At 60.9% G+C, this 13,504-nt stretch overlaps 1 protein-coding gene across 4 annotated transcripts; it reads left to right on the forward strand.

The window, feature by feature from the left end:
* The first annotated feature begins 1,100 nt into the window (after positions 1-1,100).
* Positions 1,101-13,103, forward strand: AMPD2 (adenosine monophosphate deaminase 2). 4 transcript variants are annotated; one of them, XM_033092737.1, is made up of 18 exons: positions 1,101-1,558; positions 6,520-6,650; positions 6,852-6,982; positions 7,551-7,619; positions 7,718-7,829; positions 8,074-8,260; positions 8,476-8,617; positions 8,715-8,804; positions 9,035-9,164; positions 9,322-9,516; positions 9,606-9,737; positions 9,959-10,122; positions 10,399-10,525; positions 10,616-10,779; positions 11,052-11,172; positions 11,439-11,612; positions 11,794-11,904; positions 12,041-13,103. In XM_033092737.1, exons 1-18 carry the CDS (start codon positions 1,549-1,551, stop codon positions 12,248-12,250), a joined length of 2,400 nt encoding a protein of 799 aa, XP_032948628.1. In that variant the 5' UTR covers positions 1,101-1,548; the 3' UTR covers positions 12,251-13,103. The 4 variants fall into 4 exon arrangements, with proteins under 4 accessions (XP_032948628.1, XP_032948627.1, XP_032948625.1 ...); XM_033092734.1 differs by lacking the exon at positions 1,101-1,558 and adding an exon at positions 2,206-2,528; XM_033092735.1 differs by lacking the exon at positions 1,101-1,558 and adding an exon at positions 5,195-5,307.
* Positions 13,104-13,504: the final 401 nt, after the last annotated feature.

The raw sequence follows: 13,504 nt of genomic DNA on the forward strand, positions 1-13,504 counted from the left end.
CATTTCCTTGTCCTCTTTTCAATTTTATTGATTCTTTGTAAGGTGAATTTTTCCTCCCCCGTGTTTATGAAGACCATGGCTTTTTGAGTTGCCCAGCATTAGGAGCAGTAGGCAGGGATCAGTGGAGGTGAGAATAAGGTTCAGGGTCCAGCCTGGGGAGAGTTGGGAGAGGCAAAGTTTGGGAAGGAATTTGGCTATGGGGGTGGTGAGAACTAGGAGGAGCTGGATAAGCAGCGTTTGTGCAACTGAGTGTGGGGGGGTAAAGGGCTCCCACAAGATGGAGAAATAGGAAAAAGATTAATTGCTGCTAATACACTTAATTATGTTCAGTGAAGTCTTCGGGACTTTCCCTTGTAAGTTCCCTTTAGGTATGATTTTCAGCCACTTGAGAGTGGAGATGCTGGTTGGGCGGTGTATCTGCAGTCCCCACAACAGACCAACTCCACTTCTTTATAGGCTATAAGGTGAATAAACCTCTGGGAATGTTAAAGCCAAGGCCAAAGCAATAATACACAAATATTAATTGGATAGTAAAAGGTCAGGCACTGTTGTGAGCAGTTATATTAGCTCATTTATCGAAAAAACCACCACAAAGCAGGGTTTCTTACACTCATTTTATAGATGAAATAGAAATTCAGCTAAGAAATAACTTTCCCAAAGTCAGTCAGGAAGTAGGTGGAGGAGTCTGGAATTGAACCCAGGCATTCTGGCTACAGAGCCTAAGCTCTTAATCAACAAATATAGAAATAAATGTGGGAAGGGGAGCCAGAATGCAAGGCACACCCTGCCTATCTATGCCTGCCAGGAGGAAACAGACACCCACAGTGAGAATGCTGGTGTAGGACTTCTGCGAAAAGTGAATCTTGGGGCAATGATAATAGCTACCTTTCATTGGGCACTTATTTTGTGCCAGGCACCGCGCAAAGGTGGTGAACATTTATCCTCACAATAACTCCTTTGAGTGAGGTAGTGCGATTACCCCATCCCATTTACTGACGAGCTGACGCACAGAACTTGCACCGATCCGACGGTGACGACTGCGTAGTGGCTGCAGACCACGTGGCGCCGGGATGAGGAAAAAATGGCGGGGGCGGGGCCTGGCGGCCCGGGCGGGGCGGGGCCTGGGCCCGCGAAGACGCGCGGCGGCACTGGTCAGATTTCGGTGGGGTCGCACCTGTTGCGTGACTACCCCACAGTCCAGCTCCAGGAGGCCGACCCCGAATATCCAGAGAGTGTGGAGAGAAGCCCAGGCGAGTTCCGGGTCCCGCTGTCCCGGGAGCACGTGGCCTGCTCGCCTCTGGAGTGCGGGAGCTGAGGGGTCTTCCAGGCCAGTGCTGCGGCCAAGGTCGGCGGGGGCCCGCCTCCTGACATCCGGCAATTTTGAAAGACTGCCTTACTTCCCGCCGCTCCGTGCCGGGGCAGGGGCTCTTAGAGCGACTTGGTGCGGGTCTGGGCCCCAGCCCTCATCCCCTTCCTCGAGACCCGGGCTTCCCGGCTGTGCAGACCCTGGCGGGCAGCCTCCCCGCTCCCTTTAAGGGCTCGGGCAGCATGGCCTCAGGTGAGTGTGTGTGCCTGTGTTGGGGGAAGGGTCTCTGGGATAGAGACGTGCAGTGTCCTGGCTGACGAGGGTAGCGGACTGAGCATAGCCCGCAGACGTAGCGAAGGCGGCCAGCTCCTCCTGAGCAGGGCCTGGGAGAGCAGAGCCTGAGTGTGGAAAAACAGAGAGGAGGCGGGAGACGCCGGGTCTCTTTCCCAGACCCTCAGAGAAGCCCCTGCCTCCTGGCCTCTCTGCCTTCCGAGAAGGTAGCTTCTGCTGGACAGTGGAATTTTCCCAAGACAGGCTACTCCCTACCGGGCTGGGATTCTCCGTTCTACTCCATCCTCCCAGAGCTGCGCTACTCTGGGGCCGGGGTTCAGATAGAGAAGGAAAAAGGGGATTCTGCCCTAGAGGGACTGGGTGTTCACGGACTGCGCCTGCCCTGGGCCGAACGTATTCTGAGTCTGGGGGAGCTCACGCCGGATCCTTGTTTATTATTATATTTTTCTCTCACGCTAGCTAGTCCAGCTAGCCTGGACTTTGAGCCCTCGCCCCAGAGTCATGGCAAGGGAGGCGGGTTCCAGGGCTCCAGAGAGAGGGTTAGTGGCGTGCTGGGTGCTGGCTCTCTACGATCTTGTTCGCACCTCCATCCCTCCCCAGGCCCACGTCACTCCTGGGATGAGGGAGGGGAAGGGAGGATTAAGGGGCGGGGATGGAGGCCCCTCCTGGAGGTTGCCTAGACAACAGAAATCGTGGCCAGGGCCTCTTCCGCTGGCGGGGCCTCTGCTTCCTGCATCACTCACTCCCGCTGGGGGCGGGGCGGAGGAAGGGGTTGGATGTGGCAGAGCCAGGCCCAGCTGGTGCGGCTCAGACTCCCCCGCCATCTCCACGACCAGAGCCATGGCATCCTATCCATCCGGCCCGGGCAAACCCAAGGCCAAATATCCCTTTAAGAAGCGTGCCAGCCAGCAGCCCTCCTCTGCAGCACCAGGTGAGTGTGTGCATCCTGACCCAGGCACTGGCTCTGCTCCACCACTTCTGGCCCAGGCCACTGGTCCCCTCAGAGGGTGGGGGGGTGTGGGGGGGTGGTTCTGCACCCTCTCTGCTGTGGTGTGCCTCGTCCTCGGTCCCAGGGACAGCTGGCTTGGGAGGTGGTGGGGGGAGAGAGGTGGGGTGGACGTTTCCATGTCAGGGATGCTATCCTTGTAACGGAGTGGGCATGGGTGTGGGTGCAGCAAGAGGTGTGTTTGCACACGTGTCAGCGTGTGGATGTGCTAAGGCTGTTTGCATGGAGAGTGTATGAATGGAGTGGGGGCTGAGTGGGACTGACTGGTTTGCAGAGTGGCCACAGTGCTAGCAGCTGTGCCTTTGCCAGGCAGGCTCAGGCTGTCTTCGTATGGCTAGTTCCTCTTTTTAGGACCCCAGATCTCTGACCCCTCATCGGGGCTCTGATGTTAGGGCACACTCATTGACACTGGGATCCCAAGGCCGGGGGCGCAACTGTGATCGTTTGCTGTGTGCTCATTCCTGGTCTGTCTCGTGAGCGTCCCCAAGAGTATTGGTGTCCTTGGGCCGGACCATGCAGGGCTCAGGCTGGGCCTGCTGCCCACCCGCAAGTGCTCCAGTACCCTTTGGTTCCGGCTCCCACTCTGGTAGGCATCTCTGCACCATTTGGAGCAGGCAGCCTGGTACGGTTGTGCCCAGTTCCCTAAGGGCTCGGCTGCCTGGGTCTGCTTTCTAAGGGATATCTCCCTGCCATCTGCTGTCCCCAGGTCTTGTGGCTGAAGAAACACCACCCCCACCTTGGTGACTAGCTCAAGCCAGTCTCCCCCTCAGCAGCTGTCTGTACCTAGCCTGACCACCCACCTCCTATGTTTTCTTATGCCATTGAAGATGCTGGCCTGATCCGTGCTGTCCTGAGGGTCTGTGTTTTCTGTGCCCAGGTCTGTGCCATCCAGAGGGTGTGTCCGCCAGGGCCAGATCTGTACCTTTGGGTGGTCACATGGTGGGAGCATCATACTTGTGGGTCAAAGCCTTGGGCACCTCGCTGCCTACTGAGGCAGTCCTGGCAGTGAGTCCTGGTTAAGAGAGTAGATGGGATGGCAAGAATCTTGGAGTTGGTGGGAGTGGTTGGCTTTTGGTCAACTATACCCTCCCTCCCCTTCCCCCCGTGTGATTTTGTGTGTGTGTGTGTGTGTGTGTGTGTGTGTATGTGTGTGTGTGTTGCTGTGACACAGACTCTGGGAGAAGGGACCAGCAGACAGCAGCTGGGTTTTCTAGGCCCGGCTGCAGGGAGTGTGGGGGTTACTGCCTGTCTGTCACCTCCAGTGAACCCCGGCAGCCCCGTGCAGTGGCCTGGCAGGCTGGGGGGATGGCTCTGGCTGCTGGAACCTGTCCTGGTCACTCCAGCGTTTCTATGGAAGCCCTGGGCCATCCTGATAGGAGAGGGGGTTGAGATGAGGGCCTTTGTCTCAGCTCCTGCTGAGCCCTTCCAGACCACCCCTGGAGGTCTGTGGTCAGCGGCCCGTAGAGGGGTTTTGGAGTGGGGAAGAGTTGTGTAGAATCAGAGTTCTTGGGCAAGCAAGGACCTCAGGCTGTGTCTTACATCCTAAGGGGTGGAGCAGGTGCTCATCTTTCCTTCCTCTTCCTTCGCTGCCCTCTTACAAGTAAGAGATAGTATCACCACCCCCATCTCCACCCCTGCCAGGTTCTGTTCTCTTTGCTGCCGTTCTCTGCTTGGTTGCCTTGGCCTGCCCTGGGCCCAAGAACCTCCCACCCTCCCCGGTGGGTGGGATGTGTTGGGAGGGTCCCAGGAGTTCATAATCACAGATTATCGTGTTTGACTGGATACTCGGAGCCAGATCTGTGTAAGCCTTGCGGCAGCTGTGGCTAGACAGGACAGGACCCACTTATCACCCGCTTATAGACAGGACTCGAGTCATCCAGGAGGTAGAGACTTGCTAATAAATGGGAACAAAGTCAGATTCAAGTCCTCCAAATTTTAGTCCCTCTTCTCCCAATTGTCCCTCTCTTCCTGGGCAATGTGTCCATCACAACTGAAACGGGGGTTGGAGGTCTAGGGGACCATGAACCAGTCGCGGGGCGTCATGGTCCCTGCCTGGACTGAGCCACTTCCAGGGCTGCCAGCCAGCTCCTCTCCCAGGCAGAGGCCCTGTGTCTCCCGAGGGACCCCATAGGCAGGGCCCCAGAGGACAGGCAAAACAAGGCCACTGGGCAGAGGAGGATGGCCTGGGGCTGCTGGGTATAGAGACAGGGGCTGCTTGCCCTCTTTCTTTGTACTCCTCTTCCCCCATCCTTTGGCCAGCCAGATTCTACCTACTCACTATACACTGGGGCAGTACATTTTAAGGAGCCTTGGCCCCTCCCTGCCAGCTTAGGGTGACCTGCCCATATCAGCCTACCCTGTTCCAGCCCCTTGGGAGCCCCACTTTGGGCTGGGCCCTGGCACTGTAGAGGTTAAGGCCCTGTTCATTTCTGGGGTTCCTCATATCTCCGTACTTTGATGCTCCTTCCCTTGATTTCTGGGCTTTCCTGAGCTCCCCCAGCCCCCTACTTGCCGTCATCCCAGGGTCTCCCCTGTATGCAGCTGCACTTGGTACAGCCCGTGCCGGCCCCTGAGCTGTCCTGGGGGACTGGTTGCAGCTCCACTCAGCAAACAGGCAGGCAAGGGGCACAGGGCTGCCGGCCACTCAGCAAACAGGCGGGCAAGGGGCACTGGGCTGCTGGCTGGCGCTGCTTGAACTCTGCAGGTAGGACCCAGACAGGCATGAGGACAAGTGGGTGCTGGGTCCTGGGTCTGGGGCAGGCACCTCCTCTTCCTTTTGTCCAGCCTTGGGACCAGACTCAGGGGCGCCGGGGAGTGGGCCTAGGGACTTTAAGACACTCTACCTGGGCACAGCCTCCAGTCTGTCCCTCAGTCCTGGTGGAGAGGGGAAAGGAGGGTGCTGGAAGGGAGGACCCCCGAGAGCTGGTTGGGAGAGCCCATTTGGGTGTGGAGGGCTTCCTGCTGGGGAGGGTGGGGCCGCTGAGCCAGGAGGGTCCTTCCCGGTGGGCTGGGAGCACAGGCATCCCCTCTAGACTAGCAGCCTCAAGGCTTTTAGTGCCAGCCTCCTACTGGTGCTGCTGAGTTCTGCCCTCCATGCGCTGAGACCCTGGCCTCTGATATTTCCCTCCCTGGGGCCTCCGGCCCAGATTCTGGGGCCTCTAAGTGGCGCAGGCTGTTTGTGGCAGCTCCCTTTGGAGGGGCAGCCAGCAGTGGGAGGGACAGGCTGGGACCAAGGCACATCTTGGCAGCCCTGGGGTCCTGGGGGAGAGGGCAGGCCTCTGGGGAGGCAGTAGGGTTCCTGCTGCCAGTCAGGTCCTCCACGTCCTCTCTTCCTCTTCCCTTGAGGGCTGGTCCCCAGGTCAGAGCTGAGTGGCAGCCGTGGCTTCCCCGTGCTCTGTAGGTGTAGGACATCAGGACATAGGGCCCTGGCCCTCTGAGAGGAGGACCTGCTAGTCCAGAGGCAGGTCTGAGCTTGGACTGCCTGCTCTGGAAGCTGTGGGCTGGGGACCGCTGATGTGGCCGCAGGTCCTTATTGGCGCCTTCCTGGAGCGTGTGCCGCATGTGGGAGGTTCTCACATGGAGGTTTGGATGGCCTGAGGGAGAGGCCTCTAGTCCAATATTCAGATTCTGATTCCTGGAGTGAATGAATCCACTTGTTCCAGGGGCAGACTTAGGACCCCCACCCCACCCTCACACCTCACACCTGGAACATGCGAGGGGTCCCTGTGGTAGCTGTGAAGGTGAGGTCCTTTGGGAGTCACACACAGCCTCCTCTTCAGCCTCTGAGAAGGGACGGCCTACTCTCCAAGCCCTGGCCTCTCTGCGGAGCTGGCCCAGGGCGGGCGGGGGCCCAGGGCTTCCACTGCACCCAGATCCTGCCCTCCACCCTTTGACCCGGGCATCACTGTCTCCACAGAGGCTCGGGGTGGGCTGGGGGCCCCTCCGCTGCAGTCTGCCCGATCCCTGCCAGGCCCTGCCCCCTGCCACAAGCACTTCCCGCTCGACCTACGCACGTCTATGGATGACAAATGCAAGGAGATCGCGGAGGTATCGCCTGGCACCTCGCCCTGTGTCCCCATGCCCTGACTCTGCTTCCTGTCCCCTGACTTCATGCTTGGCTGTGCCCTGATCCCTAGCCTCTTCCAGGTACCCCCAGCTCCTGCTGCCCTCACCCCCTCCCCAGACTCTGCAAGGGAGGGCCCGGGGGCTGAGGGCTAAGCCACACTGACCCTTCCTTCCCTCCACCAGGAGCTGTTCAGCCGCTCCCTGGCTGAGAGTGAGCTCCGCAGTGCCCCCTACGAGTTCCCCGAGGAGAGCCCCATCGAGCAGCTGGAGGAGCGGAGGCAGCGCCTGGAGCGGCAGATCAGCCAAGATGTCAAGTGAGCCCCTGGCCCCAGAAGCCGGCAGGCAGCCACGGTGTTGGGGGACACAGCCAGGCAGCTGCAGGTTGGGGGGGGAGGGGACACAGCAAGGTAGCCTCGGAGTCGGCGGTATACAGCCATACAAGTTGTGGTGGGGGTGCAGCCAGGCAGTTGTGTGTGAGGGGCACAGACAGCTGTGTATGGTGGAAGCACAGCCAGGCAGCCGCGGGGTGGGGTGGCGCACAGGCCGTGTGGGGTTGTGGGGAGGCGCACAGGGTCCCTTTGTCTCCATGAGGTGCTTCAGAGCCCCATCGGGTCCCTCCTTTGGGCCCCCCTGGGTGTGAAGTACAGGCCTTGGCATCAGGCTGCTGGGTGCTGGCGCTGTCAGTGTAGCCTGGGCACAGGCTTAACTTCTGGACGTGCTTTCTCATCTCCAAAGTGGGGCAAGAGCAGCACCCGCAGCGCAGGGTTCCACAGCCCTGTGAGGACCCCGTGTGACAGCACATCACAGCACCGGCCAGGGCAGGGGTCTGGGGCCAGGGCCGTCCCTCGTCATCTGCCTGACCTCTCGCCCCCTCACCTCTAGGCTGGAGCCCGACATCCTGCTTCGGGCCAAGCAGGATTTCCTGAAGACGGACAGTGACTTGGACTTCCAGTGAGGAGGGCAGAGGGCTGTGGGGACGCGGGGCTGCGGGGCTGGGGCCTGTCGCACTGCAGGCTCCAACCCCCTTCCCTGTGCCCTGCGTCCCGTAGGCTCTACAAGGAGCAGGGTGAGGGGCAAGGCGACCGGGGTCTGCGGGAGCGTGACGTGGTGCTGGAGCGGGAATTTCAGCGGGTCACCATCGCCGGGGACGAGAAGTGTGGGGTGAGTGTGGGCAGGGCCGTGGGTCCCGGTGCGCTCCCCTAGCCTGGGGAACTGGGGGTGGGGCTAGAGAGGGCGTTTCTCTTTCTGGAAGCTGGAGGGGCAGAGGGTCTTTCTGGAAGCTGGTTGATGTGCTGGGAAGTGCATGGTCTGAATGTTTCTGGGGCCAAGGCCTGACGGAAGAGCTGAGAGTGAGCCTGGCCTGGGCCTGAGACCGAAGAGAGTGACCACATGTCCTTGTCTCCAGGTGCCATTCACAGACCTGCTGGACGCAGCCAAGAGTGTGGTGCGGGCCCTCTTCATCCGGGAGAAGTACATGGCGTTGTCGCTGCAGGGCTTCTGCACCACCACCCGCCGGTATCTGCAGCAGCTGGCTGAGAAGCCTCTGGAGACGCGGACCTATGAGCAGGGCCCCGACACCCCTGTGTCTGCAGGTGGGACTCCCGTCCCTGCCCTGCTGCAAGTGCCCTCCTGTCCCAGGCTCCCTGAGCTTGGGGCTCAGGAACCTCACTACCTGCCCCTTCCCACACGCAGCCTGGCTCCGGGATGGAGGCGGGGGCGGGGGCCTGACGTCGCTCCCCCTCTGTCTGCGGGGCCTCTGGGCTGGGCAGATGGCCCTGGTCCTGACCCCACCCTCCTCACCCTGCAGACGCTCCGGTGCACCCCCCGGCGCTGGAGCAGCACCCCTATGAGTACTGGGAGCCCAGCGCCATGCCCGGGGACCTGGGCCTGGGTCTGCGCATGGTACAGGGCGTGGTGCACGTCTACACCCGCAGGGAGCCCGATGTGCAGTAAGAGGGATGGGATGTGCTGGGGGGAAGTCGGGGGGTGCAGGGCCTGCCTGCTCTCCTTACCCAAGCTCCCCGTTCACCCCCCACCATGTGCCAGTTGCCCTGAGGTGGAGCTGCCATACCCGGACCTGCAGGAGTTTGTGGCTGACGTCAATGTGCTCATGGCGCTGATTATCAACGGCCCCATGTGAGTCCCCACTGGTCGCAGACACTCAGCTCCCCCTGAGCCTGGACTCTCCAGCCCCAGCCCTGCCGCAGACACCTGTCACCAGTCTCTCCCCGCTTCAGTCACCGAGTCCTAGTAGCCTGCTGCCCCCTGGGCAGCTTCAGTCCTGCACCCTCCCGCCGCCTCCTCTGTTCTGCTCCTCAGGGGCTTCCCCACAGACCCTGAGCCCCCACCTGTTCTCCTCCTGCCAGAAAGTCGTTCTGCTACCGCCGGCTGCAGTACCTGAGCTCCAAGTTTCAGATGCATGTGCTGCTCAATGAGATGAAAGAGCTGGCCGCCCAGAAGAAGGTGCCACACCGAGATTTCTACAACATCCGCAAGGTGGGTCCGCACCTGGCCAGCCCAGCCTCCCCCAGGAGACTTGGGCCCCCGCACAGCACCCACGTTGGAGAGGCGTCTCCCATCCCACTGCCCAGGTCCTCGACGTGCTCCCCACCCCGTGGCCGCGGTGGACCCAGCAGCCCCCATTCCATCCCAGGTGGATACGCACATCCACGCCTCATCCTGCATGAACCAGAAGCACCTACTGCGCTTCATCAAGCGGGCGATGAAGCGCCACCTGGAGGAGATCGTGCACGTGGAGCAGGGCCGTGAGCAGACGCTGCGGGAGGTCTTCGAGAGCATGAATCTCACGGCCTATGACCTGAGTGTGGACACGCTGGACGTGCATGCGGTCTGTCCCAGCATCGGGGGCTGAGGGACTCTGGGTCCGTACGTGGGCTGGGGGGTCAGGGGTGACCTGGGCCTGCCTGTCTACCCCAGGACAGGAACACCTTCCATCGCTTTGACAAGTTCAATGCCAAGTACAACCCTATTGGGGAATCTGTCCTCCGAGAGATCTTCATCAAGACGGACAACAAGGTTTCTGGGAAGTACTTCGCTCACATCATCAAGGTGAGGAGGCGTGGCTGCCAAGACCCTGGCGCGGGGGCAGCGTGGGCCTTGGGCAGTGCTCCCTGGCCTGAGTGAGAACCTGGGTATATGAGGGGCACCCATGGGTGGGTGAGGACAGTGAGTCAGAGGCATGAGGCTGCCTGAGGACACGTGGCAGTGGGTGCAAAGACGAGGACTGGTGGGAAGCCTGAGGGTGACAGTTGCCTCATGCATGTCCCTAGGAGGTGATGGCAGACCTGGAGGAGAGCAAATACCAGAATGCGGAGCTGAGGCTGTCCATCTATGGGCGCTCGAGGGACGAGTGGGACAAGCTGGCACACTGGGCCGTGATGCATCGCGTGCACTCCCCCAACGTGCGCTGGCTCGTGCAGGTGCCCCGCCTCTTGTGAGTGTCCCTGGGAGTGGGAGGGAACACGAGGGGGCAGAGGTCAAGGGGCCAGAGTCTGCCTCCTGTCCTCCTGGCATGGCTGACCGAGTCCCTGAGTGAAAGGTGGGCCCGCCTGGCCCCACCCATGGTCTGTCTAGCCTGGCCCACCCAGGCTGGTTCCAGAGTGTTAGTTAACGTGATCTTGGGCTGGGGTCCGACCCTTCCTGGCCTGCTGGTGTCCTCACACACCGGCCCTGACCTGCACGCACCCTTGTGCCTACGTTCCGCCTGCAGTGATGTGTACCGTACCAAGGGCCAGCTAGCCAACTTTCAGGAGATGCTGGAGAACATCTTCCTGCCTCTGTTCGAGGCCACCGTGCATCCCGCCAGCCACCCGGAGCTGCACCTCTTCTTGCAGCATGTGAGCAGGTGGCACAGGGCTGGGTATGGGGAAGGGGAGGACAGACTGCCTGGCGGCAGTTCTGGGCCTAACCCCAAAGTCCTGTGCCAGGTGGATGGCTTTGACAGCGTGGATGATGAGTCCAAGCCCGAGAACCATGTCTTCAACCTGGAGAGCCCCCTGCCCGAGGCTTGGGTGGAGGAGGACAACCCACCCTACGCCTACTACCTGTACTACACCTTCGCCAACATGGCCATGCTGAACCACCTGCGCAGGTGTGGGCTCTGCCAAGACTGCATCTCCTCTCGCCCTGCTGTTTCTCACCTTGCCCAACAGGCCTGGCCCTGGGCCTGCCCTGGGCTGGGCCCACCAGAGCCCAGACCTACTTCTTGCCCCGGGCACGGTCCTAATGGGTTGGTTCTCTGCCCTTGGAGCTCCATGGCTCACGCCTTGAAGCCAAGAATCTAACCCTGCCCCGTCCCAGGCCCACACAGTCTTGGGGCAGGGAGCCAGACCTGAGAGCTGACGCTGTCTTCATGTCCCCCAGGCAAAGGGGCTTCCACACGTTTGTGCTGCGGCCACACTGCGGGGAGGCTGGGCCCATCCACCACCTGGTGTCGGCGTTCATGCTGGCTGAGAACATCTCGCACGGGCTGCTTTTGCGCAAGGTCAGGGCTGCACCCCCAGCCTCCCTCCCACCTGGGCCCCTCTGGCGGCTGATCCTCTTCCTCAGGCAGCCCCCCGTCTGGCCCCCTGTAACCCCAGCCTCCACGCTGAGGCGCCAACGTGGATTCTGACTGTACATGAGCCTCCACGGATCAGGCCCAGCCTGGACTCCTTCCTCCACGACTGTGGCCTGTCTCCCCCAGAAGCAGGTGTGCCCTGCAGCCCCCGGCCACCTGACCGGCCCCGCGCCCGCCTGTCTCCTGCCCAGGCCCCGGTCCTGCAGTACCTGTATTACCTGGCCCAGATCGGCATCGCCATGTCGCCGCTCAGCAACAACAGCCTCTTCCTCAGCTACCACCGGAACCCGCTACCTGAGTACCTGTCCCGCGGCCTCATGGTCTCGCTGTCCACTGATGACCCTCTGCAGTTCCACTTCACCAAGGTGGGCACCCGGTGGGCAGCAGGCCGGCGGGTGTTCTGGGACGAGGACACCGCCCGCACTGGGGTCTCAGGGCTGGTGCTGCCCCCTGCTGGTGGAGTGCGGCATGCTGCCTGGCAGGCCCCCCGGGAGGGACTGGGTGACGGGGCCTGGCACCTGTCCTAAGGGATCCTGGCCCGTGCAGGAGCCGCTGATGGAAGAATACAGCATCGCCACCCAGGTGTGGAAGCTCAGTTCCTGCGACATGTGTGAGCTGGCGCGCAACAGTGTGCTCATGAGTGGCTTCTCTCACAAGGTACCGGCACCCGCTAGCCTGGACCTGGGCATCCCCTTTCCCGCCCCTCCTCTGCATTGGGGAATGTCCCAGGGGTCGTGGGACATGGCCCCTCAGCGCCGGCTGCAGCCCTGCCCGTTACCCCCTCACCCTGCAGGTGAAGAGCCACTGGCTGGGACCCAACTACACCAAGGAGGGTCCTGAGGGCAATGACATCCGCCGCACGAACGTGCCGGACATCCGCGTGAGCTACCGCCACGAGACCCTGTGCCAGGAGCTGGCGCTCATCACGCAGGCTGTTCAGAGTGAGATGCTGGAGACCATCCCTGAGGAGCCAGGTGTCACCATGAGTCCGGGGCCTCAGTGAGCCTGGCCCACATGGTGCCCCCACGTCTCAGAACTTGGACCATATTTTGTCCTCGGACCCCTCCCACCCTGTTGTGGTCTCTGCATGTGTACGTTCTTCTTTGTCCGGCATGTTTCTGACCTGTATCTGTCTCTGTGTCACCCCAGTTAGAGCAGTGCCAGGATCTGCTCCACCTGTCTTGGCTCAGGTGGCCCAATGGCCCAGGTTTGAGGGCTGCCCTGCTGGTGGCCCCATCCCAGGATCCTCTGAAGCCTGGTTGTCCACTGGGGCTAGGGATGGTTGTGGAGGGCTGGCCCCTCTAGCCTTTGGAGTCCTGCCTGGGCAGATCTGAGCTTTGGCCAAGGCTTAAGTTTAGGCCCCCGTCTTGTTTACATGGCTGAGGGATAGTCGGGTGGGGTCTGAACACATCTGTGAGCACAGGGCTGCTGGGGGCTTCGTGGAGCTCCAGCAGCTCTGCGATGCGTAGAGCTCAGCTGAGAGCTCAGTTGTAGCCCTGCCGTCCTGGTCTCAGGCCTTGGAGGCGCCAGACCGCCACCTCTGCCACGTCGCTGCCCAGCGGCCGTCTCCGTCCTTCCTCCGGTCCACATACTCCTCTGGTGTCAGCTTCCTGTGCCTCTGTGGGAGGGGCAGCCACCCTGTGCCATGTCTGGGGCCACTGCAGCTGGAAGGTCCTAGATCTGCCACCAGCCCTAGGGGTGGTATCCCCGTATGGTCCCCAGAGTTTTGACCAGACTTGGATCCTGGCTGGTCCCCTATGTTGTTTTCCGGACCGAGGCCTTTGCTGTGAAATACAGTGTTTCATACAATCCCATCTTTCCTAGTGCATGAGAAATAAAGATTATTTAAGTAACAAGGCAGGTGGGGTCTCTATTGGGAGAGGGAGAGCTGCGGTGGGGATGGCTGAGGTTGGATCCAGGGACATTTTGGATGGAGGGAAAGCAAATTCTGAGGGGAGTGACTGGGCTTGGTGACGTGTGTTTGTGCATGTGGGAACTGACAAAGGAAGATGTGGGAGAAAGGAGAGGCCCACGGGGGCACATCTGCCGCCCCCAGGCCGTCGTCATACTTTTCTCCTTCCACTTCCTCCCCCCTTCCAGCCTCTTGGGACAGCCTGGAACATTAGGGGGTATGTACTTATAAGCAGGCCTAGCCGTGTGGTTCTCAAACCCTGGGGACCTCAAGATCTTCTGGGGAACTTGTTTAAAATGCCATTTCCAGGTCCTACCCTCAGATTCTGATTCAGTGGCTGGAAGG

This window comes from Rhinolophus ferrumequinum, chromosome 22 (genome assembly GCF_004115265.2).
Source record: "Rhinolophus ferrumequinum isolate MPI-CBG mRhiFer1 chromosome 22, mRhiFer1_v1.p, whole genome shotgun sequence".
NCBI classification, from domain to species: Eukaryota; Metazoa; Chordata; class Mammalia; order Chiroptera; family Rhinolophidae; genus Rhinolophus; species Rhinolophus ferrumequinum.